Here is a 26,928-nt window from a genome sequence, read left to right on the forward strand (position 1 = left end):
CCAAGTTAGGTAGCCAATTATAACTGCTTAAATTTAAATTTATTAAAATTAAGTAAAGTTAAAAATTCATTCCTCGGGGCACCTGGGTGGCTCAGTGGGTTAAAGCCTCTGCCTTCAGTTCAGGTCATGATCCCAGCGTCCTGGGATCGAGCCCTGCATCGGGCTTTCTGCTCAGTGGAGAGCCTGCTTCCCTTCCTCTATCTCTCTGCCTGCCTCTCTGCCTACTTGTGATCTCTGTCTGTCAAATAAATAAATAAAATCTTTAAAAAAAAATTCATTCCTCAAACTAGCCATATTTAAGAGGCTCGATAGCCATATATGGCTAGTGACTACTGTTCTGGACAGTGCAGATACAGAACACAGAACCGAGGTTTACAGAAAGTTCAATTGGACAGCGGTGCTCCAAAACATTACATAAATGTCAACCTCATTTTACAGATGAGGAAACAGAAGCTTAGAGATACCACTATTACACAGTGCTGCATGCACTTCTTTCCCCACATTCACTGCTACCGGTGAACTCTGTGCATCATTCATTTAACAAGTTTATAATTATATAGGAATCTATTCTAAATTCATAACCATGCAAACAAAGAAAAAGCATTTTCTTTGTTCAAAGTTATAAAAATACTTAAGTTGCAGACTGTCTGATTAATCCCAGACAGCAGCCTTAGAGTCAGTCACACCGTCCCCGAGACGCGCGCACATAATCCCGAATGGATCACACGCTTATTCACAAACATCCCTCTCACAGTTGCAAATACCATCTGACACATGGCACACTCCCCACAGTCCCTGCATCCCCTGCAGAGGACACTTGGATATAAACACGCTTCCGTGAAGTAAGCGTCAAACCCTCAATGCCTCTTGAGCAGAAACCTGTAGTCACAACTACTGCGACTGAGCCAGAGCTCTGGTCCGAGAAACCCAGACCCTACCTACTGGCCTTGCGCAGCTTTTCAGATCCGGACTACATTTCTCTGAAGGCATCGCTACAAGACCCAATTTCTGGGAACCTCCATGGGATTTTCTGGGGTCATTTGAGTAAAAGGAAATAGTTCGGCTGACACCTGAGTAGCGCGAGATCCCCCACTGGAGCACGGGAGACTCAGGACGCGCCCAGTTCAGGACAGAATGTGGCCACTGCCTCTGCATTTTCTGGGATCGAGCGGGGTCACACTTTTGACTACATTTCCCGGAGGCCACCGCGTCCCGGCGCCATTTCGTCCACTTAATTCCGTTACGTCTTGATGCAAGGATCCAGTCTGCTGCGGCCAGGTGAGTGGACCACCTCCCTGGGACCCACACGCTGCATTTGGTTTATAGCATTCAGAAAAAAGTTGCTGCGTGGTGCTGGGAATACTGGTATGCAGGCTGGGGCTCGGTGCTAACAGGACCCGGGACGACCCTGGCTCTGGACTACATTTCTCCTGAGTCGTAGCGCTCCAGGTTAATTCCTAACGGAAGTCGGCCTGGCGGTTGCGGGGTGCCTGTGCCCTTCTCCGCAGTCACTTCGGTTCCGAACGGCAGGGGCGGGGCGTTATTAGTTTCGTTCCTTCACCCCGGTGATAGTGGAGTGCACTTGGCACCCCTCTCCGCGGGCAAACTCAGCACCGTGACTTTCGTTCAGAGAGGAGGGAACCAGGAATATGTTACCCTTAACGTTCCACCGTGCGGGATGTGTGTGTGTCCCCATCTGTGGCGGCACGATGGGCTCACCTGTCGTCTTCTAATGCTTTTGGCGGCTGGGATCCTTCGTCCTTCTCTGTGACGGCCTCTGATCCTTCGCTGGGATCCTTAACCCTCCTCTGTGACGGACAGAGTCCTTTGAGAGTCGCGCGGTTCCAGCTGCTGTAATTCCTTCGCCTTACTGTGCAGAGAGAACGTGCCTGTTTTGAAGCTGCCGCTATAATGAGGATTTACACCTGCAAGTGCCCTAAGAAGGGAGATCACCATAACAGGACGCCCCATTCTACTTGGAGAGTCCTGTGGGAGGACTTTCTCTCTCCCCTTTCTCTGGCTTGAAGTTGTGGGAGATGATCCTAAATTGTTTTGTTGGCTCTGATTGTTTTCTCCGTTCTTTTAACAACAACAGGGCCACACAGGAAAGGAAAAATAATCTTGCACGTCTAAAAAGCTTGCCTGAAATAACTTGTCATTTTCTTTCTTCCCTCAAGTTTCTTACTTTTCAGGATATTGCTACCTCCATCAACAAACATCCTAAGAAGGAACCAGCCTTTCAGTGACTGGTCATTAGGTTTAGCTATCCCCATAAGCGATGACGCTGCAGGGATGAGCTCACAAAGCTAACTCCATTCTCCAACCACATTGCTCCTCTCCTTTCCACCCAATGACAGATTAGCGCTTTCTGGCCTGATTTTTGATGAGAGAGAACTAGACCCTCTGGAGGAAATGTGAAGATTTTACTTTAATTTATTTTAATTTAAAAATTTAATTAAAAAATTAAAATTTATTTTAATTGGATTATGGAAATTTTCGAACATAGAAGAAAATAGTATGAACCCCAATGTGCTTGACACCCAGCTATAATTTAAAACATTTGCAAATATCCTTATATCAATCCTTTCTCCTTTTTTCTGTAGCATTTCAAGAATTACATAATTTTATCCATGTGTATGCATATGTAACCAAAACCAATATCATTTTTAGATAATATCCATGATGTTATCCCAACTTTAAAAACTAACAGTAATTCCATAATACCATATACACAGTACATATCCAGGTTTCTCCAGTTCTTTCAAAGATAGGTTTTTACAACTGGTTTGTTCAAATCATAGTCTAGATAAGGTCTACACAGTGCATTCCGTTGCCAAGCCTCTTAAATTTCTTTAATCTACAAGTTTCCCTTCCATTTTTTGCTTCTGTTGTATTTTAATTGGTATCACTGTTTTCTTTTCTTTTTTTTTTTCTTTTAAAGACTCTATTTATTTATTTGACAGGTATCACAGTAAGCAGAGAGGCAGGCAGAGAGAGAGGAGGAAGCAGGCTCCCCAATGAGCAGAGAGCCCGATGCCCGGCTCGATCCCAGAACCCTGGGATCATGACCTGAGCCGAAGGCAGCGGCTTTAACCCACAGAGCCACCCAGGCACCCCGGTATCACAGTTTTGTAAAAACAAACAAAACAAACAAACAAACTAGGTTGTTTATAGAATATTCTACATTTTGCTTTTGGCTAATTACTAACTTGTGGTGTCATATTTGTTTCCCATTGCCCCATATTTTTGTAAACAAGTAGTTAGATCTAAGGGCTTGATCAAATTCAGATCATTTTTTTTTTAAAGGAGGAACAACATGATTTTTTTTAAAGACTTTATTTATTTATTTGACAGACAAAGATCACAAGTAGGCAGAGAGAGAGAGGAGGAAGCGGGCTCCCCGAGGAGTGGGGAGCCCAATGCGGGACTTGATCCCAGGACCCTGGGATCATGACCTGAGCCAGACAGAGGCTTTAACCTGCTGAGCCACTCAGGCGCCCAAATTCAGATCATATTTTGCATAAGCCCCTATTTGGGCAAAAATAATTCATAGTTGGTGCTGTGTACTTCCTATTCATCACATCCTGTGGCTTTTAGAGTCTGGTGTCCCACTTCTGGTGATGCTATATTGATCAGGGTTCAAGTGCTGTCCACTTAATCCTTTTATAATGTTCTCCCTCCTTTTTATGCCTATTAATAGAAGAAGGTACTGCCCCCCCTCCCACGACCAAGGGGCTAAAACTTAGTCCTTAGCAGGGAAGGGTACAATGGTTTGTGGCCCTTGAGGCCACAGAGTACACAAACAAAAAATTTCATAGTTGGTGATAGGGGAAAAAAAGGTGTCAAAAAGGTGCTTTGGGAACTAATAATGAAAAATAAGGTTAAGAAACACTGATCTAAAGGTTATAACATCCATTTATGATTGATGTTGAAATCTGTTATTCCATTAAGGATTACATATAGTGATATTTATTTGTTTGTTTATTTGCTTGTTTATTTATTTATTTATAAAGGAGATGGAAGTTTATTGAATATACCGCAAGGAGATGGTGGGCAAGACAGCAGAGCAGAGGTTGTCTGCCTACTTTTAGTGATTTTTAAAAATTCTCTCACTTCCTTCTGGATTTCTTAGTTGGGGTTCTATAAATAAGAACTTTTCTTTGTCAGCTATTTGGTTATCTTAAAATTTAGTTCACATAGACAAAAATCTATTTGATTCTTTCCCTTGATGTATTAGTTTTCAGAGAAATTAGTTGGTGTCTTACAACCTCCTAAAGAGTCCCAAAAGTAAGTGAGTCTGTTTGTTTTGAGTACCACCTGACCCCTGCTTTTTTTTTTTTTTTAAGATTTTATTTATTTAATTGACAGAGAGAGACACATCAGGAGAGGGAACACAAGCAGGGGGAGTGGGAGAGGGAGAAGCAGGCTTCTCGCTGAGCAGAGAGCCAGATGCAGGGGTCAATCCCAGGACCCTGGGATCATGACCTGAGTGGAAGGCAGAGCCTTAACCGATTGAGTCACCCAGATGCCCCTGTTTTGTCCATTTTAATAATGATTTTTAATTTTTCTCTTGATTTTTAAAATGAAGCTCTTTTGGTCTTAGGAAGAGTCACTTTTTTTTTTTTTTTTAGGTTGCAGATATCATCTCCCAATTTGTTATTTGTGTTGGTATTCTTTTCTCTAGGCAGTTTTTAAATATAGTAAAATGTATTCATTTAACTGTAAGAAATAGAAAGGCTTTTCACCTCTCAACCTAAAAGGAACTCAACCATTTTTTCCCTTAGCATGCCTGTGCGTTGAGTATTTGACCCTTCCCAAAAAACTCATATGTTGAAATCCTAATGCCCAGAATGATAGTGTTTGGAGGTGGAGTCTTTGGGGGGTAATGAGATCATGAGAGTAAATTCCTCATGAATGATATTAGTGCCTTTATAAAAGAAGCCCAGTGAGGATACAATAAGTCTGTGACGAAGAAGAGGGCTCTCATTTGGCCAAGCTGACTCCCTGATCTTGGACTTCCAGCCTCCAGAGCTGTGAGAAATAAATTTCTGTTGTTTGTTTGTAAGCTGCCTGGTCTGTGGTATTTTGTTATAGAAGCCCAAATGAACTAAGACTGGTATTTTTATGATTTCAATTTTTAATACTTAGATCTCTTAAATATTTGGAGTTAATCCTGGGATGTGGTATAAAATGTGGGTCCAATTATACTTTTTTCAATAACATTAAATAATCTGTCTTTCCCTAGAGATCAAAGGTTCTACAATTCCATTAATCTGAATGTCGATTCAGGTGCCAGTAGCCAGTATTTTAGTGATAGAGATTTTTTAGTATCTTTAAAATCTTTGTTCTCTTCCCTTTTTTGGCATTTTCTGGCTATTTTTGCTTTTTTATTTTCTTGCTTAATGAATTTAAATTTAATGTGTCTATTGCCATACTTGTTAGTATTTTTATTTGGAGCATATTTAATTTACAGTTTAACTTATATATCAAATATCCCATCCATGTTCAGAGAATTAACCTCTTTATAATAAATCATTTTAGCCCATGTGTTCTCAATAAGGGTGATACTGCTTCCCAGGGGATGAAAACTGGTGTTGGACGGGGATGGAGTGAGGAAATCTTAGCTACAGTAATGGTTTGTGTCTCTCTGAAATGCAGTTTAGCCAACAAAATCTTATTCCTCATTATTTACTCTCTCACTGGCATTTCTTGGGTATCATATGAATAGCACCAACATTGAGATCGTAGAATATATATGTACGCAAGATAAATGCTACCAAAAAAGATCAGTGCTCCAAACTGTGGCAAATAGGTGTCTGGAAATGGAGAACTTTCTTTCAAATGATGGCTCAGTCTTGAGGTTGTATCACAAGAGGAGGCCTTGCATGGGCCCACTGGCAGCCTTTGATCATGCTTCTGTGTTTGACTTGGGATTTGAGGAGTAAATAAAAAGAATGTTTTATTATCTATAAAGTTATTCAACATGTCTCATAAGAGACAAATTTGGACTCAACTAAGTATTGACTTTATTCAAAGGATCACTGCAGTGAGGGGAGGAAGACTTGTCATTGGGAGACCGTTCCACCCATAAGATCTGCAGGCATTTAAAAGGTCAGGCAGAAAATAATTTTCTTTTATAAGGAAGGTAAACAAGGCCAGAAAGAAGTGGATGTGGCAGTGTGGGATGAGTGGGTGGTCAGTTGTGTAGATTGTGTTCTTTGTAGTCAGCTGCAGAGCGGTTTGAGTCATTGTTGTAAGGGTTGTTTGCATCCTATGCTGACTCAGAACACAGGGTAGGCCTGTGAAATTCAAGGGCCTGAGAGAAGGAGAGAAATCTGACCAAAGTTTGATCGGATGAAGTTATCAAGCATTTTGTCCAGATTAGTCAGTGGCATCCAACAGCTCAGCTAGTCATTTATGAGACAAAGAATAGCCATTTGGAGGCTCTGCCTGACCTTGTAGGTTGGAAAACGGGGGAAGGGTCATCCTCCAGTCATATCTAAGTTATGTGGGGAAAGGAGATTCATTTGTTTCCTAACCCACAAAGATTGAGTGGGTATCTCTCATCACGGCTATTTTTCAGGGTGGTAGATCTTGGGTAAATTTTAACATTGTGAAATCCATCAATTATGTCAAACACTGAGAAGTTAAAATGTTGACAATATGGGAATGAAGATCAAGCAACTTGTTGAAGGATTCTTCTATCTAGTAAAAGTTAAGTTCACTAAAAATTTTAAGAAATTAATTTTTCAATTGTTTTACTTTTTTCTGGAAAAGAATGGTTTGAATGATATGTTAAAAATTTGGTTACATTTTTTATATTATATACTTATATAAGTACATATATTACAGTATACCTGTCCTATTAAAATTTCATGGTAGAGGGGGACAGTTAGGAAAAAAAAGTGTCTAAAATGGCTCTTAAGAGGGGCAATGATGGAAAAAGTTGTTGAAAAATGCTGTTCAAACCATTTGCTCAAATCTATTTTTAGGTCTTTCGGGAGTGGTTCAAGTTTTTCTTTCTTTTTTTTAATGTTTTTTTTTTTTTAAAGATTTTATTTACTTATTTGATAGACAGATGACAAGTAGGCAGAGAGAGAGAGAGAGAGGGAAGTAGGTTCACTGCCAAGCAGAGAGCCCAATGCACATCTCCATCCCAGGACCCTGAGATCATGACCTGAACCGAAGGCAGAGGCTTAAACCACTGAGCCACCCAGGTGCCCCTCTTTCTTTCTCTCTCTCTCTTTTTTTAAAAAGATTTTATTTATTTATTTGACACAGAGAGAGAGAGAGAGAGAGAGAGAGATCACAAGTAGGCAGAGAGGCAAGCAGTGAGAGAGGGGGAAGCAGGCTCCCCACCACGCAAAGAGCCTGACACGGGGCTTGATCTCAGGACTCTGAGATCATAACCTGAGCCGAAGGTAGAGGCTTAACCCACTGAGCCACCCAGGCGCTCCTCAAGTTTTTCTTCTTGCACATTTTATGCATTTCTTGTTAAACTTGGGCCTAGGTATTTCATCCTTTTTTGTGGCTTTTATTATATTTTCTGTGTGATTATTGTTTTTTATATAAAGGTCATTTCTTTTCATGCTAATTTTATATCCTGCTAATTTACTAAGTTCTCTTTTTATTTGTTGTCGTTTTTTCTTTCATTGCACTCCTGGGATTTTAGGAATGCTGTCATAACTCATAGAGGGAGTTTTGCTTATTTTCTATTCTTGTTGTCTTGAGGACTTACCTCTTTATATTGGCTAATATAGCTAATACAATGATAAATGACAGTGAGAATTTGTTTGCTGGTATGTCAAATTTTGCAGTAGTATTTGTGATATAATAATATATTTGGGTTTTTTAAAAAAATATTTTATTTATTTTTTTGACAGAGACAGAGATCACAAGTAGGCAGAGAGGCAAGCGGGGTGGGGGGGGGGGGAAGCAGGCTCCCTGCTGAGCAGAGAGCCTGATGCGGGCTCAATCCCAGGACCCTGAGATCATAACCTGAGCCAAAGGCAGAGGCTTAACCCACTGAGCCACCCAGATGTCCCATGTATTTGGTTTTTATCCCTAGTTCTTGGCATAGAGCTCCTAACAGCCTTGGAGTTTTCTGATAGGAGTATCTTTCATTTTTCATAACAAGCCCTGAATTTATCCTAACGAAGTGGCTAAGGGTGGGCCCCTATATCGTCTCAGAATGGGGTTGGGTTCACCAGAAAGACTGAGTGATTAGAGGATTGGAACTTTCCAATGCATCCATTGACCTCCAGGAAAGGGGTGGTTGGGTGGTTGGCACTGGAGGTTAAGGGCCATAAAAACTCTTGCACTAGGATATTTGATGAGCTTCTGGATTGGTGACACACTGAGCTGTTGTGAGGGTGGCATTCCCGGAGAGGGCATGGAAAGCTCCAAGCATTCTGCCTGCCAATGCCTTGTCCTATGCATCTTTTCCATTTGGCTGTTCCAGAGTTGTATCCTTTATAGTAAATTCATAAATGTAAGTAGAATACCTTCCTGAGTTATGTGAGCTATCCTAATAAAGTATAAAACTTAGGAGGAGATTGTGGAAGCCCCCAGTCTGTAGCTGGTTGGTCAGAAGTACTGGTGGCTAGGGATGTCAGTTTGGCTTCTGGAGTTAGGAGCAGCCTGTAGGATTGAGCCCTTAAGCTGCGGGAGGAAAGCATCTCACTTCGTCCTTGTATGTATGTGTTCATGGGGGGGATACTTGGGGCAACTGTGCTCCCCAGAGCTTCCTAGGTATGCCCCTATATTAGGATGTGAGATACCCTAGAAAACTAGCACCCTCTGAAGTCCTGTTCAGCATCATGGGGATTAAGGAAAAGTCTGGCCTGAGTTCCTTCTGCCACAGCTGTATTCTATTGGATTTGAAGGAAGAAGGCTAAGATTTTTCCATACTCCCTCAAAGAGGTGAAATAAAGTTAGTCCCAAGGTGCTTATTTTGTAGGCTCTGAGGCAAGCCTGACCTCATGGCTTTTTTTTTTTTTCCCTCTCCAGCCCTGCCTTCTCTGGACTCTGCACATCTCCAGAAGAAGAACCCAGAAAACCGATCAGTCCTGACAGTTGTAAAAAACATGCCCCATGTGAGTTGCTATTTCATTTTTCCTCCTTCAATGCAGTCATTTGTTGTGTGATGTGAATACCAGATTTCTTTATTCCAAAATGTTCCACCTTCCTTAGTTCCCTAAGGGAACCACTCCCAAATTTTTCCCATTTCAGTGACTGATCCTAGCAAAGAGATCCATTCTTCTCTAAATGCTTTCCCCCTCACCAGTGTTTAGGTGTTTCTTTTTTTTTTTTTTTTTTTTTTTTTTTTTAGCCATTCTACATATTTTACATGCAAAGTCTTCTGCCAGAAGCCCTAAGGAAGCAGAAATGTCTCCCCTTAAGAGCAATATTAGTATAATGGTTTGGTGAGGTAGTTATAGGGGACCCCTAACAAACTGATCTCTGCAAACCTAGTTTCCCCCTTGAAAGTGACCGCATTTCTGCTGAATGTTCCAAGTCTCATTGTGTGATAACATTTTCTGTAAGGCTTTTAAGATTGGTTGGGGAATTGAGTCTGAGAAGGAAGAGATCTTGCCTCTTTTATAGTTTCCTGTTGATGCTGTCACAAGTTACCACAAACTTAGTGACTTGAAACAACCCAAGTTTGTTATCTATACTTTTGGAGGTCAAAGTCTGAAATTGGTTTTACAGGCTCAAATCAAGGTGTTGGCAGGTGTGTGTTCTTCTAGAGGAGAATCTTTCCTTGTATTTTTCCAGCTGCTGTCGGCTGCCCACATTCCTCGGCTCATGGCTCCCTTCCATTTTCAGAGCCAGCAGTCATCATTCTGACTTCTGCTTTCATTGCCATATCTCCTTCTCTGACTCTTCGGCCTGCCTCTATCACTTAAAATACCCTTATGATTACATTGGGCCTAATCAGATAATCCAGCATAATCTACCCATCTAACCATCCTTTAGCACATCTACATTTGTCATATAAGATTACATACTCAAAGGTTCCAGGGATTCAGATGTGGACGTCTTTGGGGGTGGGGAGCTGTTATTCTATATGCTACAACCCTCTTGCCCAGGAACCAATGAGAGGATGATCAGCCGTCAGATTTATCTTGGAGTTGGCCAGAATGTGTCCATGATGCCTGTAGCACCTAGATTATCATCCATCAGCTTGCCCAAAAGGAAGTAGAAATAAAATCTGCCAGCTGCCTACTCTCTTGAAAATTGTAGATTCTTAGGGCTCAAAGACATTAGAGAATTTAATTGAAATATTCCCAAATAAGCAGACCATTTCATCCATAAAATGGAAATGTCAGTTATATTCAGTGACACAATATTGTATCTTGAAGAATTTGAATCTTCAAAAAATTCTTAAAAGATATATATGTATATATATGTATATATATGTGTGTATATATATATGTGTATATATATATATATTTAATTTGTTTGGAGAGAGAATGTGTGTGTGAGTGGGAGGAGGGGCAGAAGGAGAGGGAGAGAGAGAATCACAAGCAGACTCTCTGCCCAGTGGGGCACCCCATTCAGGACTTGATCCCAGGACCCTGGGATCATGACCTGAGCCAAAGTCAGATGCTTAACTGACCAAGCCACCCAGGCACCCCCCCAACCCCCAAGTTCTATGTTTTAGCCTAGAGATTTGTTAAAAGTTATTTGGAAAAATTGCATTAAATTTGTTTACCTTTTTCTTTAAGGGGAGAGGAGAAGGAAAGAACTCATATTTACTGAGAATTTATTCTTTTTGAGAATTAGAAAGCTTAATATGCTGTGTTACTGCATATACTATTTCATTTAATGAGAGAACTGCATTCCTCTGGCTTTTTCTACTCCTGGACTTTTCTGGTTAATAGAATTATCTTATCATACATAGGAAGTTTTGTCTTCCTCTTGCGATAGGAGTGATCAAAGATCCTGTTGACACTATAGTTCAGGGACTTAATTTTCCTTAATGTTATAAGGTGTTCAGCCATGGCCCATTTACTGTGTCATCCCCTTCCTTCATGGCCTGCTCTTTCTTTCCTCACTTTACCTCAAAGTCATTGTCATATTTTTACCAATAACACGTGGATTTGTTGTTTCAGTGGTTGGTGACTTTCAGGGATGTGGCCATCAACTTCTCTCAGGAGGAGTGGGAATGCCTTAACTCCACTCAGAGGGACTTGTACAGGGATGTGATGTCGGAGAACTACAGCAACCTGATCTCACTGGGTAAGATCATCTACAATACTCAGAACTTGAATCCCATATTTTCTGCCCGCGTCATTATGGTTTTCTGATTTTTATTCCCTAAGGAAAGGTTTGAGTTTTTTGGAGGTAGAAGTGTAACCAAAGTCAAGTAGTTCACAGCTTGGCGTGCACCAGATCGAGTAAAACCCAAGGAAATGTTGAAAGCAAAGACCTTTTTATTATTTGTTACAAGCAAGGACACCAGGAAATCGCTGTGATAGCACTGTCTCCCTGTGGGGTTAGTAGAGGAAGTTCTTACGCAGTGTAGCAGGGGGCTCATGTGTGCCCTTCTGGTTCAGTTGCACATGCCCGGCATTTCAATGTGCCAGTGTGTGTATTGTATGTTCAAAACATGGCGGAAAATTCCACTCATAGGAGGATATCTTTGTATTTTTTAATTTAAATTCAATTAGCCAACATATGGTACATCTTAGTATTGCGAGCTAAAGGTAACTTTAGGTCAGCTCAGCGGGGGCTTCTGTGCAGCCCCCTGAGGAAGCTTCCTCAGCTCCCTTCTAGCTCGAACTGACTCATGGGAGGGGCTATCTGGCTGGACACACTTAGCAAGTGCTATGAGGTGGAACACCTACTTAGGCGTCTCCTTAGCTGGAACTGGAACTGTTGGTTCTGCAAAACAAGACACATTCCTTCCCTGCTTTTGTCCCTTCTCCTCCTCCCTTCTGCTGATTGCTTTAAGACACATTTGTTCTTTGAGTAACCTCCCCTTGCATCCTAACCAACAGAAGTCGACAGCTCCACTGTGTGCCTTCTTGGTTTTCATCCTTCAGCTCTTCACATTGTCCTCTATCACTTCCTTCGGTGTCTCTCTTTGATGACCAATGGACTGGATTTGAATCTGGGACTCCTATACCACGACCATATCACATTTCTTTTCTTTTAAGCTGGATGTTCGATCCCTAAACCAGATGTGTTTTCTTTATTGGAGCAAGGGAAGGACCCCTGGATGGTGATGAGAGCCATGATAAGAAGGAGGAGCTCAGGTGAATAAGAGCTAGACACATAGGAGCAGCTCTTGCTGATAATAAGACAGCTGGTCTGTGAGGTGGCCGTGCTTCGAGATGTTTGTGCGAAGCTCTCTTCAAAGGCCTGTGGAAAGAAGTCTAAGGTCTCAGCAGGAAGGTGATACCAATATGAATTCCCAAAGGAACTTCCTTTCCAACTCACATTTACCACTCTTCCTCTCTCACATTCCCCTTTTGTTTTAACGAGGAGGCTACCTTTGGTTTCTTTCAGAGATAATTCTCTTACTTATTTTTTTAATTGGGTTGGTATCTCTGGCCAGCAAATGTTTGTAGAGAGCTTGCTGTGTTCTTAGATTAGGATAACCAGGGACGATCTCCCAGAGGAGGTAATTTTGAATTGAGGCCTGAATGAAATTAGCCATGCCAAAAAAAAAAAAAAAAAAAAGTGTGTGTTGAGGCAGATGGTGCAGAAGTGCAGGAGTCCTGAGGAGATGCTGTACTTCACTTATCTGAGGATCAGCAAGAAGGTCAGTGTGGTTAGAACAAGGAGAGTGAAGAATGAATACTGTTACGCTGAAAAAATAAATAAAATGGAAAAAAAAAAGAAAAAAAAAGAACAAGGAGAGTGAAAGTGGAAATTAATGATCAAGTCAGAGAAATGGGCAGAAAACAGATCACATAAGGCCATATAGGCCATTGCAAGGAATAAGATTTTATTCTAAGCATGATAAGAAGCTGTTGGAGGGTTTTATGCAGATGAGTAAGGGATCTTTGTTTAAAGATCACTCTGGGTGCTTGTGTCGAATGACGGTAAGAATGAAAGCAGGAAGACCAGTTAGAGGGCTAGTTCAGAATTCCACATTAGAGATAATCGTGGCTTGGAATGGATTTAATATGTGAAGGTGATGAGAATGGGTTATATTCTGGTTATATTTGATGGTACAATTAATAGGATTTGCTGAAGGACTGGAAATAAAAAGCCATCAGAGCTGGGAAGCCTGTAGAAGGAAGTCAAGAGTAATGCATTTGAGGGATGCCTGGGTGGCTCAGTTGGTTAGGCCTTCAGGTCAGGTCATGATCCTGGAGTCCCAGGATCGAGTCCTGCATTGGGTTCCCAGCTCCATGGGGAGTCTGCTTCTCCCTCTGACCTTCTCCCCTCTCATGCTCTCTCTCACTCTGTCTTTCTCTCACATAAATAAATAAAATCTTTAAAAAAAAAGAGTAATGCATTTGAGATGGCCAGTCTATGTCCTTAACAGAGAAGTTAGACAAGCATTTAAAAGCCTACAGGATGATAGTCAGGGCTGAGGGATAAATATGGGTTAATTTCTGGATTATGGGGTTAGATGAGAATATGGAGAGAAGTGATCTAGACGGAAGTCAAGGTGAAGTCCAGGGGCTAAACCATGGGGCATTCCAGCATTTAGCTGGGAACAGGAAAATGATCCAGCAAAGGAAATTCAGGAGTACCGTAAGTAACCTATGATCTAGGATGCAATCAGGAATGCAGAAGACGGGAAGCCAATGACAAGCACAAAGAGGGATGACAAACACAAGTGACAGATGCCGCTGTGAGGTCAAGGAGGATGAAGGATGAGCCGTGGCTACTGGATTTGGCAAGACAAAGGGTACTGGTGACCCAGACAGAGTAGGTTTGGAAATGAGAGGAATAACAACTTGATTGTAGAGGATTAAAAAGAGAATAGGGAAGAAATAAGCCAATAATAAAAACTATTGTGGGACAGTGACTTAACTCACCAGGCAATGTTGAGGGCCCATTTGTAGAATTCTCAAAAGTACAAATAGAGTTCTAAAATGTATTAGAGGGCGCCTGGGTGGCTCAGTGGTTTAAGCCGCTGCCTTCGGCTCAGGTCATGATCTCAGGGTCCTGGGATCGAGTCCCGCATCGGGCTCTCTGCTCGGCAGGGAGCCTGCTTCCCTCTCACTCTCTCTGCCTGCCTCTCTGCCTACTTGTGATCTCTCTCTGTCAAATAAATAAATAAAATCTTTAAAAAAAAAATAAAATGTATTAGAAGTTTTTATTTATTTTTTTAAGATAAGGAGGGAGAGAGAGATCACAAGTAGGCAGAGAGTCAGTCAGAGAGAGGCAGGGGGAGGCAGGCTCCCTGCTGACCAAAGAACCCAATACGGGGCTTGATCCCAGGATCCTGAGATCATGACCTGAGCTGAAGGCAGAGGCTTAACCCACTGAGCCACTCAGGTACCCCGTATTAGAAGTTTTTAATAATAGTGCTATAATAATTAGGACAAAGAAGTGTGAAGTGTGATTTGAATTTGTATATGTAGTAGCATTTCAACTGCATAAAAATGCAAGGGAAAGAGCCTGGAAGGAAATATGGCAAAAATGTTAGGAGGATGGGAAAGAAAGGGAAAGAAAAGTATTGACAGGAAATACAGACATTTCTTTTGAGAAGTTTTACCAGGAAGGAGTACAGTAAATGAAAAAGAGCTGCAAGGTGAACCATAGACTCAAAGGAGAGGTTGTTCTGTTTTGATTTCAAGGAAGAGTCTTTTTTTTTTTTTTTTAATATTTTGTTTATTTGACAGAGAGAAATCACAACTAGGCAGAGAGGCAGGCAGAGAGAGAGGAGGAAGCAGTCTCCCTGTGGAGCAGAGAGCCCGATGCGGGGCTCGATCTCAGGACCCTGGGATCATGACCCGAGCTGAAGGCAGAGGCTTTAACCCGCTGAGCCACTCAGGTGCCCCTCAAGGAAGAGTCTTTAAGATGGAGATGAATATTGGAGAGATGGTACAAGAGTAAGTGATCTGGAAATATGAGTGGTAGCGATCAGAAAGGATAGTTACTCAAAACTGAGATTTTGGAGGTCTTGCCGTAATTTGAAATAGCAAGGTCTGTTATGTGTACTGTAGGGAAGGTTGGTGGAGTGAGATGGAGGAAAACAGTGCTTCAGAGGAAGCAGTGTGCTAAAGGTTGCAATCAGAGCAAGAAGTGAAGGGAACACACAGAGGGGAGGGAGGCTGAGGTTGCAGAGTATTTGCAGCAAGTATACTGTGAGTTCCCAAAGGCCTACTGGTTAGAGTGTGAGAGAGTATTGCGTCACAGGAAAAGATGTCTAGATCCAGAATGAGACAAGAGTTCTAGTGATGAGCAAGGATGCAGGAAACCAGGGCTTTCTAGGAGTAGTGGAATACCCAGAGATGTCAAGCATTACAGGGTTGGTCCTGGAGTAGTTTCTCTGGGGAAGGTGAATACTTCTTCCTATTATAGCCTAAGGGTAGTGACATTGTTGGACGAAGAGCTGATGGAAGTCAAGCCTTCCTGGGAGAAGGCAGCCTTAATAGCAGGGTGTGGAGGTCTTACCAACGTCCAAAGTTCTGCGGCCTCTCTTGTAAGCTGTAGTGGGTGAAGTGGCTATTTTAATAATAGAGAGAGATACAGGTGTAGCATTGCTGGAGTCTGTGACTGGGGACAGTTTTTCAGGAATAGCAAAGGGACGTGAAGTTTCAGGGGAGCCCTGAAAGGATGTGAAGCAGGTGGGGAGGCTGAGGGTAGAGGGAAGAGCATTCTTGGCAGAGGCAACAGTGTCCTGAAGGCTATAGGAGGATGGAGCTTGGTGTAATATGAGGTAGTCAAAGAAGGTCCTTGTAGTTGGAGCCTAGTGCAAGACAGGTGCCAGGTGTGAGTTTGGAGAGTCTGACAGGGTCTAGGCGAGAAAGAACCTTCTAGAAGTTATAAAAATGACTCAGTGGAGGTGCTCGGGTGGCTCAGTTGGTGCATCTAACTCTTGATTTCGCTCTGGTCATGATCTTGAGGCCCTGGGATGGAGCCATATCACTGGGGAGTCTGCTTGAAGATTCTTTCCGTCTTCCTCTGCCCCTCCTCCCACTTGCGTGCGTTCTCTCTCTCTCTCTCTCTAATACATAAACAAATCTTTAAAAAAATGACTTGGTGGGTTATGAGCAGCATTTATTTTTATTTTTTTGGTTTTGTATTGTTTCTTAAAGAAAATAACACAGAAGAGAACATTTTAAAAAATATCAGAATGCATCCCGTGTAGCAAAGATAATTTCATGACCTATTTGTTTTATGTTTGTGTATTGGATCATAATATAGCATGTATTTCTTATCTTTGAATTTTGTCCCCAAAGCATTTGCAAGCTAATGAAGAATCTTGAGTAGGACAGTGAAACAATGCAATTTACATACTTAATTTACATCACTCTTGACTGCCAGATGGAGATTAGAAGAAAGGGTCTCAGGACACGATGGAGTAGGTTATTGTTCTGCTTCAAACAAGAGGTGCCCTAGGCTTCCTCAGAGTGCTGGTAGTGGCACTGGGAATAAGGAAACAGATTCAAGGGCAATTTAGTAGATCAGTTCAGCAGGAGTTGAGGGGGGCAAGAATGAAAGAGGGCTCCTGCTTTTCAGACTCCATTTTGTCATCACTTCTTTTTTTTTTTTTTTTTTTTAAAGATTTTATTTATTTATTTGACAGACAGAGATCACAAGTAGGCAGAGAGGCAGGCAGAGAGAGAGAGGAGGAAGCAGGCTCCCCGCCGAGCAGAGAGCCCGATGCAGGGCTCGATCCCAGAATCCTGGGATCATGACCTGAGCCGAAGGCAGAGGCCTCAACCCACTGAGCCACCCAGGTGCCCCTTGTCATCACTTCTTATGCACTTTTCTTGTTATTTCTTCCACTTATTTAATACAACAGAAAGAACTGTTTAATCATGGTATTATAACTTGGAGAGCACTTGGTTCTTAACTTGATTTGTTTGATCCCTTACACTGTTCCATTAATCACCATATTCCAGTTGGGTTCTTTCCTAGTGGTATGTGGTTTTTGTAAGCCATATTATGCTTCTCTTTCAAAAACATAATAAAACTCAGATACTCTCATCCCAGTACATTTTGCTGACATGTACATTTTGATGTTAAACTGAGCTGTGTGAGGTTTTCTGTTTTTATTTATAATTTATTTCTGCTTTTTAGCAAAAGCATGTTTTCCTTGAATTTCTGGCTCATTTCTTTTTAAAAAGGGTTTTAGAGGGGAGGGGGCAGAGGAAGAGGGAGAGAGAATCTTTTTTTTTTTTAAGATATTATTTTTTTTATTTTTGTGAGAGAGAGAGAGAGAAGAGGGTACAAGCAGGGGGAGAAGCAGAGGGAGAAGCAGACTCACAGCTGAACAGGGAGCCTGATGTGGGGCTTGATCCCAGCACCCCAGGATCATGACCTGAGCCGAAGGCAGACACTTAACGACTGAGCCACCCAGGTGCCCCAGGGAGAGAGAATATTAAGCAGGGTCCGTGCCCAGCAGAGCCCGATGTGAGGCTCAATCTTACAACCCTGAGATCGTGCCCTGAGCTGAAATCAAGAGTCAGATGTTTAAGTAACTATGTCACCCAGGCACCCTTCTGATTCATTTCTAAAGACTGTTTAAACTTGATTTTGCTGGTTTATGTTGATTTTCTCTCTTAGTATCATCCTCTGCTACATTCTACAGCCTATGCACAGTGTCGTCAGAAACTGTGCCTCACGCTCCAGTCATACTGGATAGTGTTCTACATTGAAAAGTCATACCTACTCGTCTTTGTACAGAATGACTTAAAATTTTCTTTACTGTGTAAACTTTCAGTATTTTTAGAATATTGTAGAGATGCTTTTCTGGGAGATATGAGAACATTTGACCTTGAGTGGAATGTACTGGGAAGGAGACCTAAAAAAATGTATGAAGAGAGAAAGAAAATACTGCGTATGCTTTCTGTGTTCTGGTGAATAGCTGTAAATAGGTATATTTTTTCTACACTTATAAAGCTTGAGGAGTAGGAAGATCAACATAAGCAAATGAAATACAATTCTAGAATTGGCGAAATTGACACAAGAATGAGGAATAAGGTACAGGTGTAGAGATTAAGATAAAGCACGGACCCTAGGTAGAGTTTTCCGGGATAGTCTTTCTGAGCAGCTGCCATTTAAGTTAGGACATTTCTGACAAAAAGGAATTGGCCACGCGGAGAGCATTTCTGGAAGATGGAAAAGCATGTGAGAATCTGAAATGGGAGATAATTTGATATGTTCCAGGAACTTAAATAAAGCCAGTAAGAGCATTGTTTATGAAGATAGTAATGGTTCAAAATGAGGTCAGAAAGGTAATCAAGAAATGGATCATGCAGGGGCTCTTAGGCCGTGAACAGGAATTTGGATTTTATTTGAAGTACAAGGGGTAAACCACTGAAAGGTTTTAAGCTGTATTTTCAGATTTTTTCCCTAGACCAGAAGCATCTGGGGAGATTGATAAATGAAGGAAAATTTGCATTTTTCAAGTTGTTGATAAATTTGAGTGTCAATAATGTGCAAGTAATGGTTCTAGGCATGAAAAATAAAGCAAAGAATGAAGCAAAGTCATTGCTTTGATTAAGCATGGGGGAGACAGACAAGGCACCAACTTTAGAAATAATGTATCCATTAGTGATAAATGTAATATAGTGCAATTCTATATTAGGTGTTTTGATAATGTGACATTTGAGCAGAAAACTGAAGTGAGAGAGCAGATATCTGGGGAAAGAGCATTCCAAAAGGTAAGCACAGAGGCATATGCTTGGCATTTTTGAACAGCAAGGAAGCCATTGTGCTGAGAAGAGAATGAATAGGAGTGGTAAGAGACAACATCAGAGAAGGGCAAACTCTTGTAGAGTAAGGTCTTGTGGGCCATAATAAGTAAGGAATTTGGGTATTATTCTGAGATGGTAAACTCTTAGAAGATTTTTGCAGGGGAGTAATATGATATGAATTACATTTGCAAAGAATTCTTCTGGCTTCTGTGTGAAGGTAGGGGGAAGTTCAAAGAACAGAGACCAGTTAAGAAGCTATCACCGTGAGAGACAGGTGGCTTGGCCTAGGGCGATAGTAGTGGATGTGGTCAGATACTTGATAAACTTTAATAGGAGAGGTAATAGGACTTGTTGATAGATTGGATATCTACCCAGACATTTGATCAAATGTTTCCAGGCGATGGTTTTTGCAGTTATTTTATAAGCTTCCTTGGTTGGATTCTAATCTACTCCAAAGTTTAAGCACCACACACTCATGTTACAATAATTACTTTCTTCCCTATAAACTCTCCTTATTCTATGTTTCCTCCTTGTACCTTTTATTTTAATTGCACAAAATCTTTCAGCACTGTTTCAGCCATTGTGTTCTTATAAGATCTTTTACTTTATCTACCATTTTTACTTTTGAAGTTTCATTTCTCCTAATAAACAGAAGCAGCAGGAATTTGCTTTCTTGTTATCTTCTAGACTTGGAATCCAGTTGTGAGACCAAAAAGTCATTTCCAGAAAAGGGAGCTTATGAAATGGAATCACTGCAATGGGAGAATATGAGGAAGCCTATCAACCATAACCTTGATTACAATGGTCTTAGAGATATAATGGAGTGCAAAGGAATGTTCGAAGGTCAACAGAAAAGTCAGGCAGGACTTTACATGCACATGAAAATTACTTATGGTGAAAAAGCCACTCAGAGCCATTCTATGTCACCTACTCTTCAGATAAATCCTACCAAGGAAAAATTGTACAAATGTAGGGAATGTGAACAAGCTTTCAACTACTTGCCGTGCCTTACTCAACATGAGAAAAGTCATAATAAAGAAAAACACTCTGAAGTTAAGAAACGTAGGAAGACCTTCAGCAAAAAGCCAACCTATATTCAACATCAGAGGATTCAGAATAGTGAAAAGCCTTATGAGTGTATGGAATGTGGGAAGGCTTTTGGTCGTAGTTCTGATCTGATTCAACATCAGAAAATTCATACTAATGAAAAACCTTACCAGTGTAAGGCATGTGGGAAGGCTTTTATTCGTGGTTCACAGCTCACTGAACATCAGAGAGTTCATACAAGAGAGAAACCCTATGAATGTAAGAAATGTGGAAAAGCCTTCAGTTATTGTTCACAGTATACTCTCCATCAGAGAATTCATAGTGGTGAAAAACCCTATGAGTGTAAGGAATGTGGGAAGACCTTTATTCTTGGCTCCCAGCTTACTTACCATCAGAGAATTCATAGTGGTGAGAAACCCTATGAGTGTAAGGAATGTGGAAAGGCCTTTATTCTTGGTTCACACCTTACTTATCATCAAAGAGTTCATACTGGTGAAAAGCCTTACAGATGTAAAGAATGTGGGAAGGCCTTTTTATGTGCCTCCCAACTTAATGAACATCAGAGAATCCATACCGGTGAGAAACCCTATGTATGTAAGGAATGTGGGAAGGCCTTTTTTCGTGGCTCACAACTAACTTACCATCTGCGAGTTCATACAGGTGAGAGACCCTATAAATGCAAAGTTTGTGGGAAAGCCTTTATTTCTAATTCTAATCTTACTCAACATCAGAGAATTCATACAGGTGAAAAACCCTACAAATGTAAAGAATGTGAGAAGGCCTTTATTTGTGGCAAACAACTTAGTGAACATCAGAGAATTCATACAGGTGAGAAACCCTTTGAATGTAAGGAGTGTGGAAAGGCTTTTATTCGTGGTGCATATCTTACTCAACATGAGAAAATTCATGGTGAGAAGCATTATGAATGTAAGGAATGTGGGAAGACCTTTTTTCGTGCCACACAACTTACATATCACCAGAGAATTCATACAGGTGAGAAACCCTACAAATGTAAGGAATGTGACAAGGCTTTTATTTATGGCTCACAACTTAGTGAACACCAGAGAATTCACAGAGGTGAAAAACCCTATGAATGTAAGCAATGTGGGAAGGCCTTTATTCGTGGCTCACATCTTACTGAACATCTAAGAACTCATTCCGGTGAGAAACCCTATGGATGTAAGGAATGTGGGAAGGCCTTTAGTCGTGGCTCAGAACTTACTCTACATCAAAGGATCCATACCGGTGAGAAACCTTATGTGTGTGTTCAATGTGGTAAAGACTTTAGACGTCATTCACAACTTACTCAACATATGAGGCTTCATAATTGAAAAAGCCTTGAATATGATTTAATATAAGAAAGTCTTCCAAAAAAATAAAGAAAGAAAGAAAGAAAGGAAGAAAAGAAAAGAAAAGAAAAGAAAGGCTTTCATGTCTTCAACAACTCTGGAATGTCAGAGACCCTGAACTTAGGACATCTTCTGCTTGTGCTCAAAATCTACTAATTTTTAGAGAGCTTATATTAATGAATGCAGAAGTAACTTCTGGAACCCATTAAACATTTTTAAGAATCTCTATACCTTGGAATGTAATGCTGAAGTGTACCCTTTATTGAACACCATTTCTATTTCACCATTTTCTGTGCAATTGGAGAAATTACTTAACTTCTCTGTGCCTCAGTTTCTTTGTATAAAATAATGTAATGATATCACATTGATTAAATTATAAATGATTGATTGTATGCAACTTCCTTTGGAAGGTATCTGATACTGTTATTATTGCCATTATTGTATGCTATTAGAGAAGTCAAATGGTAAGAATATTTTGGAGTACAGAAAGATGTAAGCATTTTATTACCATCTATCTTGTTTTTTGTTTTTGCTTTAGATTTTATTTATTTGAGAGAGAGAGAGAGAGACAGAGAGCACATGTGCACAAGTGAGTTTGGGGGGTGGCTGAGTGCAGAGCCTGATGAGGAGCTCAATCCCAGGACCCTGGGATCATGACCTGAGCCAAAGGCAGATGCTTATTCGAATGAGCCACCCAGACACCCCCCTTTTGGTTTTGTTTTTACCGTCTATCCCTTTTTGAACACCAGATAATTTATTCTATGTCAAAAGCTTTAGAATATAAGGCCAGGAAATTCTCCATTTTAGAGCTCATAAATTTTGCTGCACCAGATAATAAATACTGCAAACAAATTATAGAAGAAATTCCTTCAGGGTTATAGAGCTTTTTTATAAAATCAAGGAGAGTTGATTTTTCTGAAGCAAATTCCAAAAGCAAAAGTTGTTATTCTACATTTTCTAATTAATACTTTAAGGGAAAAATAATATATCAAGAAAATGATAGCCAGGTAGCTCCATTAAAAGGAAAAAAGTTACTAAAAGAAGGAAAACTATGTAAATTGCTACTGTCTTAAATGAGAAATCAAAATTTACTAACTATAGTTTTTCTCATTATCTGTATCTAATCCATTCCTGAAAATATATTGAATAGTACATTTTCAGATGCCCAAATTTCAGAGTCTACATTGCATTATTTTAAAGATTATTTATTTATTGTCAGAGAGAGCGCACAAGCAGGCAGAGTCACAGGCAGAGGCAGAGAGAGAAGCAGGCTCCCCACCAGACAAGGAGCCCAATGCGGGACTCGATCCCAGAACCCCGGGATCATGACCTGAGCCAAAGGCAGTGGCTTAACCCACTGAGCCACCCAGGTGTCCCTACATTGCATTATTTTAAATGGGAAAAATGATAATATGTTTTCAGCCCATTCCAATGTCCTAATTAGGGGGTGCCTGGGTGGCTCAGTGGGTTAAGCCTCTGCCTTAGCTCAGGTCATGATTCTAGTCCTGGGATCATGATCATGTCAAATAAATAAATAAAAACCTTTGAAAAGAAAAGAAAAACAAATGTCCTAATTAGGTTTAAATTCAGCTTTAGCTATCTACTTGATTTCTCTCAAAGATTTCAGAATAATAGAAAACATTTTAAATCCAGTAAACAAGTAAATAATTAGCAGATATGATTGCGCATGCAATGATTTTATTTTTAAAATGATTTTATTGATTTATTTGAGAGAGAAAGAAAGCCTGAGCAGGGGGAGAGGGAGAGAGAGAAGCAGAGTCCTTACTGAGCAGGGAGCCCAACATGGGGCTTGATCCCAGAACCTGAGATCATGATCTGAGTTGAAGGGCAGATGCCTCACCCACTGAGCAACCTAGGTTCCCCTGCATACAATGATTTTATTTCATTTTTTAAAAAGATTTTTATTTATTTATGTGACAGAGATCACAAGTAGGCAGAGAGGGAAGCAGAGAGAGAGGAGGAAGCAGAGAGCAGAGAGAGCCGCAGAGCAGAGAGCCTGATGTGGGGCTTGATCCCAGGACCCTGGGATCATGACCTGAGCCAAAGGCAGAGGCTTTAACCCACTGAGCCACCCAGGTGCCCCACCCGCATGCAGTGATTTTAAATATAAAGTATGGATTATGGAAAATAAGATAATAATAATAGTAAAATAAAAACCACTGATAGAGTAATGAAGCAGAAGTTCCCAAAACAATACTTAACCTTTTCTACATGTGATGTGCTCTGCTGTTTTCTATTATATTGTCTGTAATAAACACTACAGCCCACTCTGTTGTCTTCACAACTTAATACTGTTCATTGTCCCCACTCTGAAAGACACTGCTTTTACAGTTTATAGTACAAAATTATAATCCAGGGCCCCCTGGGTGGCTCAGTCGGTTGAGTGTCTGACTTGATTTCGACTCAGGTCATGATCTTAGAGTTATGAGATTAAGCCCTGCATGCACATGCTTTCTCTCTCTTAAAAAAATTGTAATCCAAATGCTAATTTGCCATTTTTAAAAGTATAAAAAAAAAGATAATTAAGAACCATCAGAACTCCCTAATCATTAGAGTAACCGCCGTGATGCTCATGCAGTCATGCATTCCCTGCTGAGACTGGACAAACTATGGCATCGTTACCACATTGAATTTAAAGAAAATCTGAATAATGAAATGTAACTAAAACTTTATTTGCTACAATGATTGTAAGTCATTGGTATACATCTGGCATGTAACATATTTGCATATTAGCAGAATATACCCTGACCCCAAATCTCCCAAAATACATTCAAAACATAATAATCTTCAAATACCACTGGAGAAGAGGGGCTTGTCTCATTGCATTCTGCAGTGCATAACCAAATTCCCTTACTGGCCAGTGAATTCCACCTGAACAAGCCAAATTAAAAGGTTGTGAGAAGACCTGCAATAAAGAGAATATTACCATTGTTTCCCAGTCCTGACCATGAATCCTTTCTCTTCCAAAATACTTACTATCTTTGGGTTATGAACACACTATGAGAAAACCATTGCTGACCAAAAGGAATAATTATAAGAGGAAATTTAAGGCATTATGGCAGTTAATTAAATTTGGTGGCTGGTGTAGTACTTTTCTGTTCTATGTTAGTACACTATACAGAGAATCCTGCTAGCTCAAGTTTTCACAACCCTTTCCCTATTCTCTCAATCTAGATTGATGTAGTTACATTTTTATTCTTTATGCTGTTGTTATGAGATTGTTTAATATGAAACTTGAATGGATATTAATTATCTCAGTACTTTTTATTTATTTCATAAATTGTTTTGAAACTTAGGATTTCTCTATTGAGGTGGTGGTGAAAGGATAGGAATGTACAGTAATCGAAGATTTAATAAAGACAAACAGAAGTGACTTCCACACTGCCTTGGTTGCTATTTTAAGTTATATTGATACCATCACACCCATTCAAAATTAAGCTTTATTTCCCCTACATGCATATAATTCTTAAAGGTCATTACATTCGTCTTACAAAGTTCCATAACAAAGTTTACCCCATACGAAAGGAATAGCGCCAATTAAAAAGAATCACACTCAGTATCTCCCACCCATCTTCTGTCAAAACTTTGGTTTTTATCTTGTGATGTTTCCTTCTGTACTCAAATATGGTCCACATTTGAGTCTAAAAAAATAGTTATGTTTTAATGGGATAACTATCCACTGTAACTTCTTTTATTTTGTTTTGAGTTTTTATTGTAGAACATTTCAAACATAACAAAAATAAGATAGTAAAGTGAATGCCATGTACCTGTCACACATTTTAATTTTGTAATTTTAAATCCAGTATAGATAACATACAGTATTACATATTTTTAATAATCACTCCTATTTTACCTTTCTTGTTAATCTTCCAAATGTTTTTGACTGGGATATTTTAAAGCCAAGTCAGTATATTTTAGCATTTCCCCCTTACATATTTTAGTATGTATCTTGAACAGATAAGGACTTAATATCTAGTAATTTTTCAGCTATTAATGATTATAGTTGCTTTATTTGAGTGAGGATTTATAAGACACCTGCTCATTGCATTTTGTTAGTATGTCTCTTATCCACTTGCTTTTCTGACTTAAAATGCCTACAGAACAAAACATGAACATAGTGACAGCAATGCCGTGATATATCCTTCCTATTTCCCCCAAATTGAGTGTTCAGGTTATTTCTCTGTTGCTGCAAATAACTGCAATAAATGTCCTTATATGCTTATTCTTGCACATTTGTGTTTTTATTTCTACAGAATATATTCCTACAGATTAGACAAGTCAAATTATGTGTACATTTTAGATTTTTAAGATTATGCCAAATTTTGAAATAGTCAGTTTCCATTCTCATCATTAATGTATGAGAGTGCTCATTCCCCATACCATCACCAGGAGCAAGAAATAAGGACTTCCTTTGGAGCCATGATGGAATAACAAGTTTAAACAGAGACTGTTATCCTCAACAAAAGAGATAGAAATTAAGTGAGCACTATGATTGCACCAACCTTCTACCTGGAGACACATTCTAAATAATGAGAAAAGTTATCCCAGACAGAGCATGCTTGTCTGACTGTGTTGAGAAGATGGAGATCAAAGAGATTGATGTGTCTGGAAGTTGCAGAACAGTTCCAGAGAGAAGGAAGCTGTGCAGAGAATTTCAGAAATGTGTGAAAGTTCCTCTTCAGTCTTTCCAAATAATAAGGACTACATGCATAGGGTGTGACTCTACAAGATGGAACAAAGTATTATCAGAGTGCTGCAAGTTGTAAAATGTCCAGAGCTGACACAGGGCAGAGATATTCTAATTCTGACCCAGATGATCACCCATAGCATTTGGTAGATAGCCCAGAAGAGTCACACAATAGGAGTGGAGGTCAGCTATCTCTAAAGCACTTTAGACCTGTCCTAAACTGCTTTTTTAAAGTTTCAAAAGAATCAAGCAAGTAACCTAGCTACCTACACAGCAGAGCTCAACACTCTAAAAGAAATGTAACAATAGCCATCATTCAAAAATGTGAATTTCACAATGTCCATTATCTATATAAAGAAGGCAAAAAAGAAAAAAAAAAGTAACACAAAACCAGAAAAAAAAAAAATCAATCAGTTGGCCAACTGAAATGGCAGGAGAAATGGTATCAGTATAAAATTACAAAAGCTTTTATGCTCAATATGCTTAAGAATTTTTTTTAAAACCACAACATAATGAGGACAGATATGGAGGATACAAAATGGAATTTCTAGAAAAGAGAAATATCTGAGAAGAAAATTTTATTGGAGATTAAACACAGAGAAAAGAAAAGTTCAATGAAACTTGAAAACAGGGGCGCCTGGGTGGCTCAGTGGGTTAAGCCGCTGCCTTCGGCTCAGGTCATGATCTCGGGATCCTGGGATCGAGTCCCACATCGGGCTCTCTGCTCAGCAGGGAGCCTGCTTCCCTCTCTCTCTCTCTGCCTGCCTCTCTATCTACTTGTGATCTCTCTCTGTCAAATAAATAAATAAAATCTTTAAAAAAAAAAAAAAAAGAAACTTGAAAACATACCTGGAAAAATGAAGTGCAGGAAGAAAAAGACTGAAAGAAAAAGAACCTCAATAACCTGTGGGCAAATATAAAGCAGGATACAACATATGTAAATGAGATGTCAGCAAGATGGTAGAGTTGGCTGTCCTGGACCCTT

At 40.1% G+C, this 26,928-nt stretch overlaps 1 protein-coding gene across 2 annotated transcripts in view; it reads left to right on the forward strand.

The window, feature by feature from the left end:
* The window catches only part of ZFP30 (ZFP30 zinc finger protein), a 54,903-nt gene extending 33,131 nt beyond the window's left edge, over positions 1-21,772 (forward strand). The window contains exons 1-4 of one of the 2 annotated variants that reach the window (XM_045988694.1): positions 1,243-1,278; positions 9,010-9,095; positions 11,118-11,244; positions 19,527-21,772. In XM_045988694.1, the coding sequence (XP_045844650.1) occupies positions 1,251-1,278; positions 9,010-9,095; positions 11,118-11,244; positions 19,527-21,217 (1,932 nt within the window). In that variant the 5' untranslated portion in view covers positions 1,243-1,250 and the 3' untranslated portion in view covers positions 21,218-21,772. Of the gene's footprint in view, positions 1-1,242; positions 1,279-9,009; positions 9,096-11,117; positions 11,245-19,526 lie in introns of those variants that run through there. The other variant, XM_045988715.1, reaches the window with a different exon arrangement.
* The last annotated feature ends 5,156 nt before the right edge of the window (positions 21,773-26,928 follow it).

This window comes from Meles meles, chromosome 19 (assembly GCF_922984935.1).
Source record: "Meles meles chromosome 19, mMelMel3.1 paternal haplotype, whole genome shotgun sequence".
Taxonomy (NCBI): domain Eukaryota; kingdom Metazoa; phylum Chordata; class Mammalia; order Carnivora; family Mustelidae; genus Meles; species Meles meles.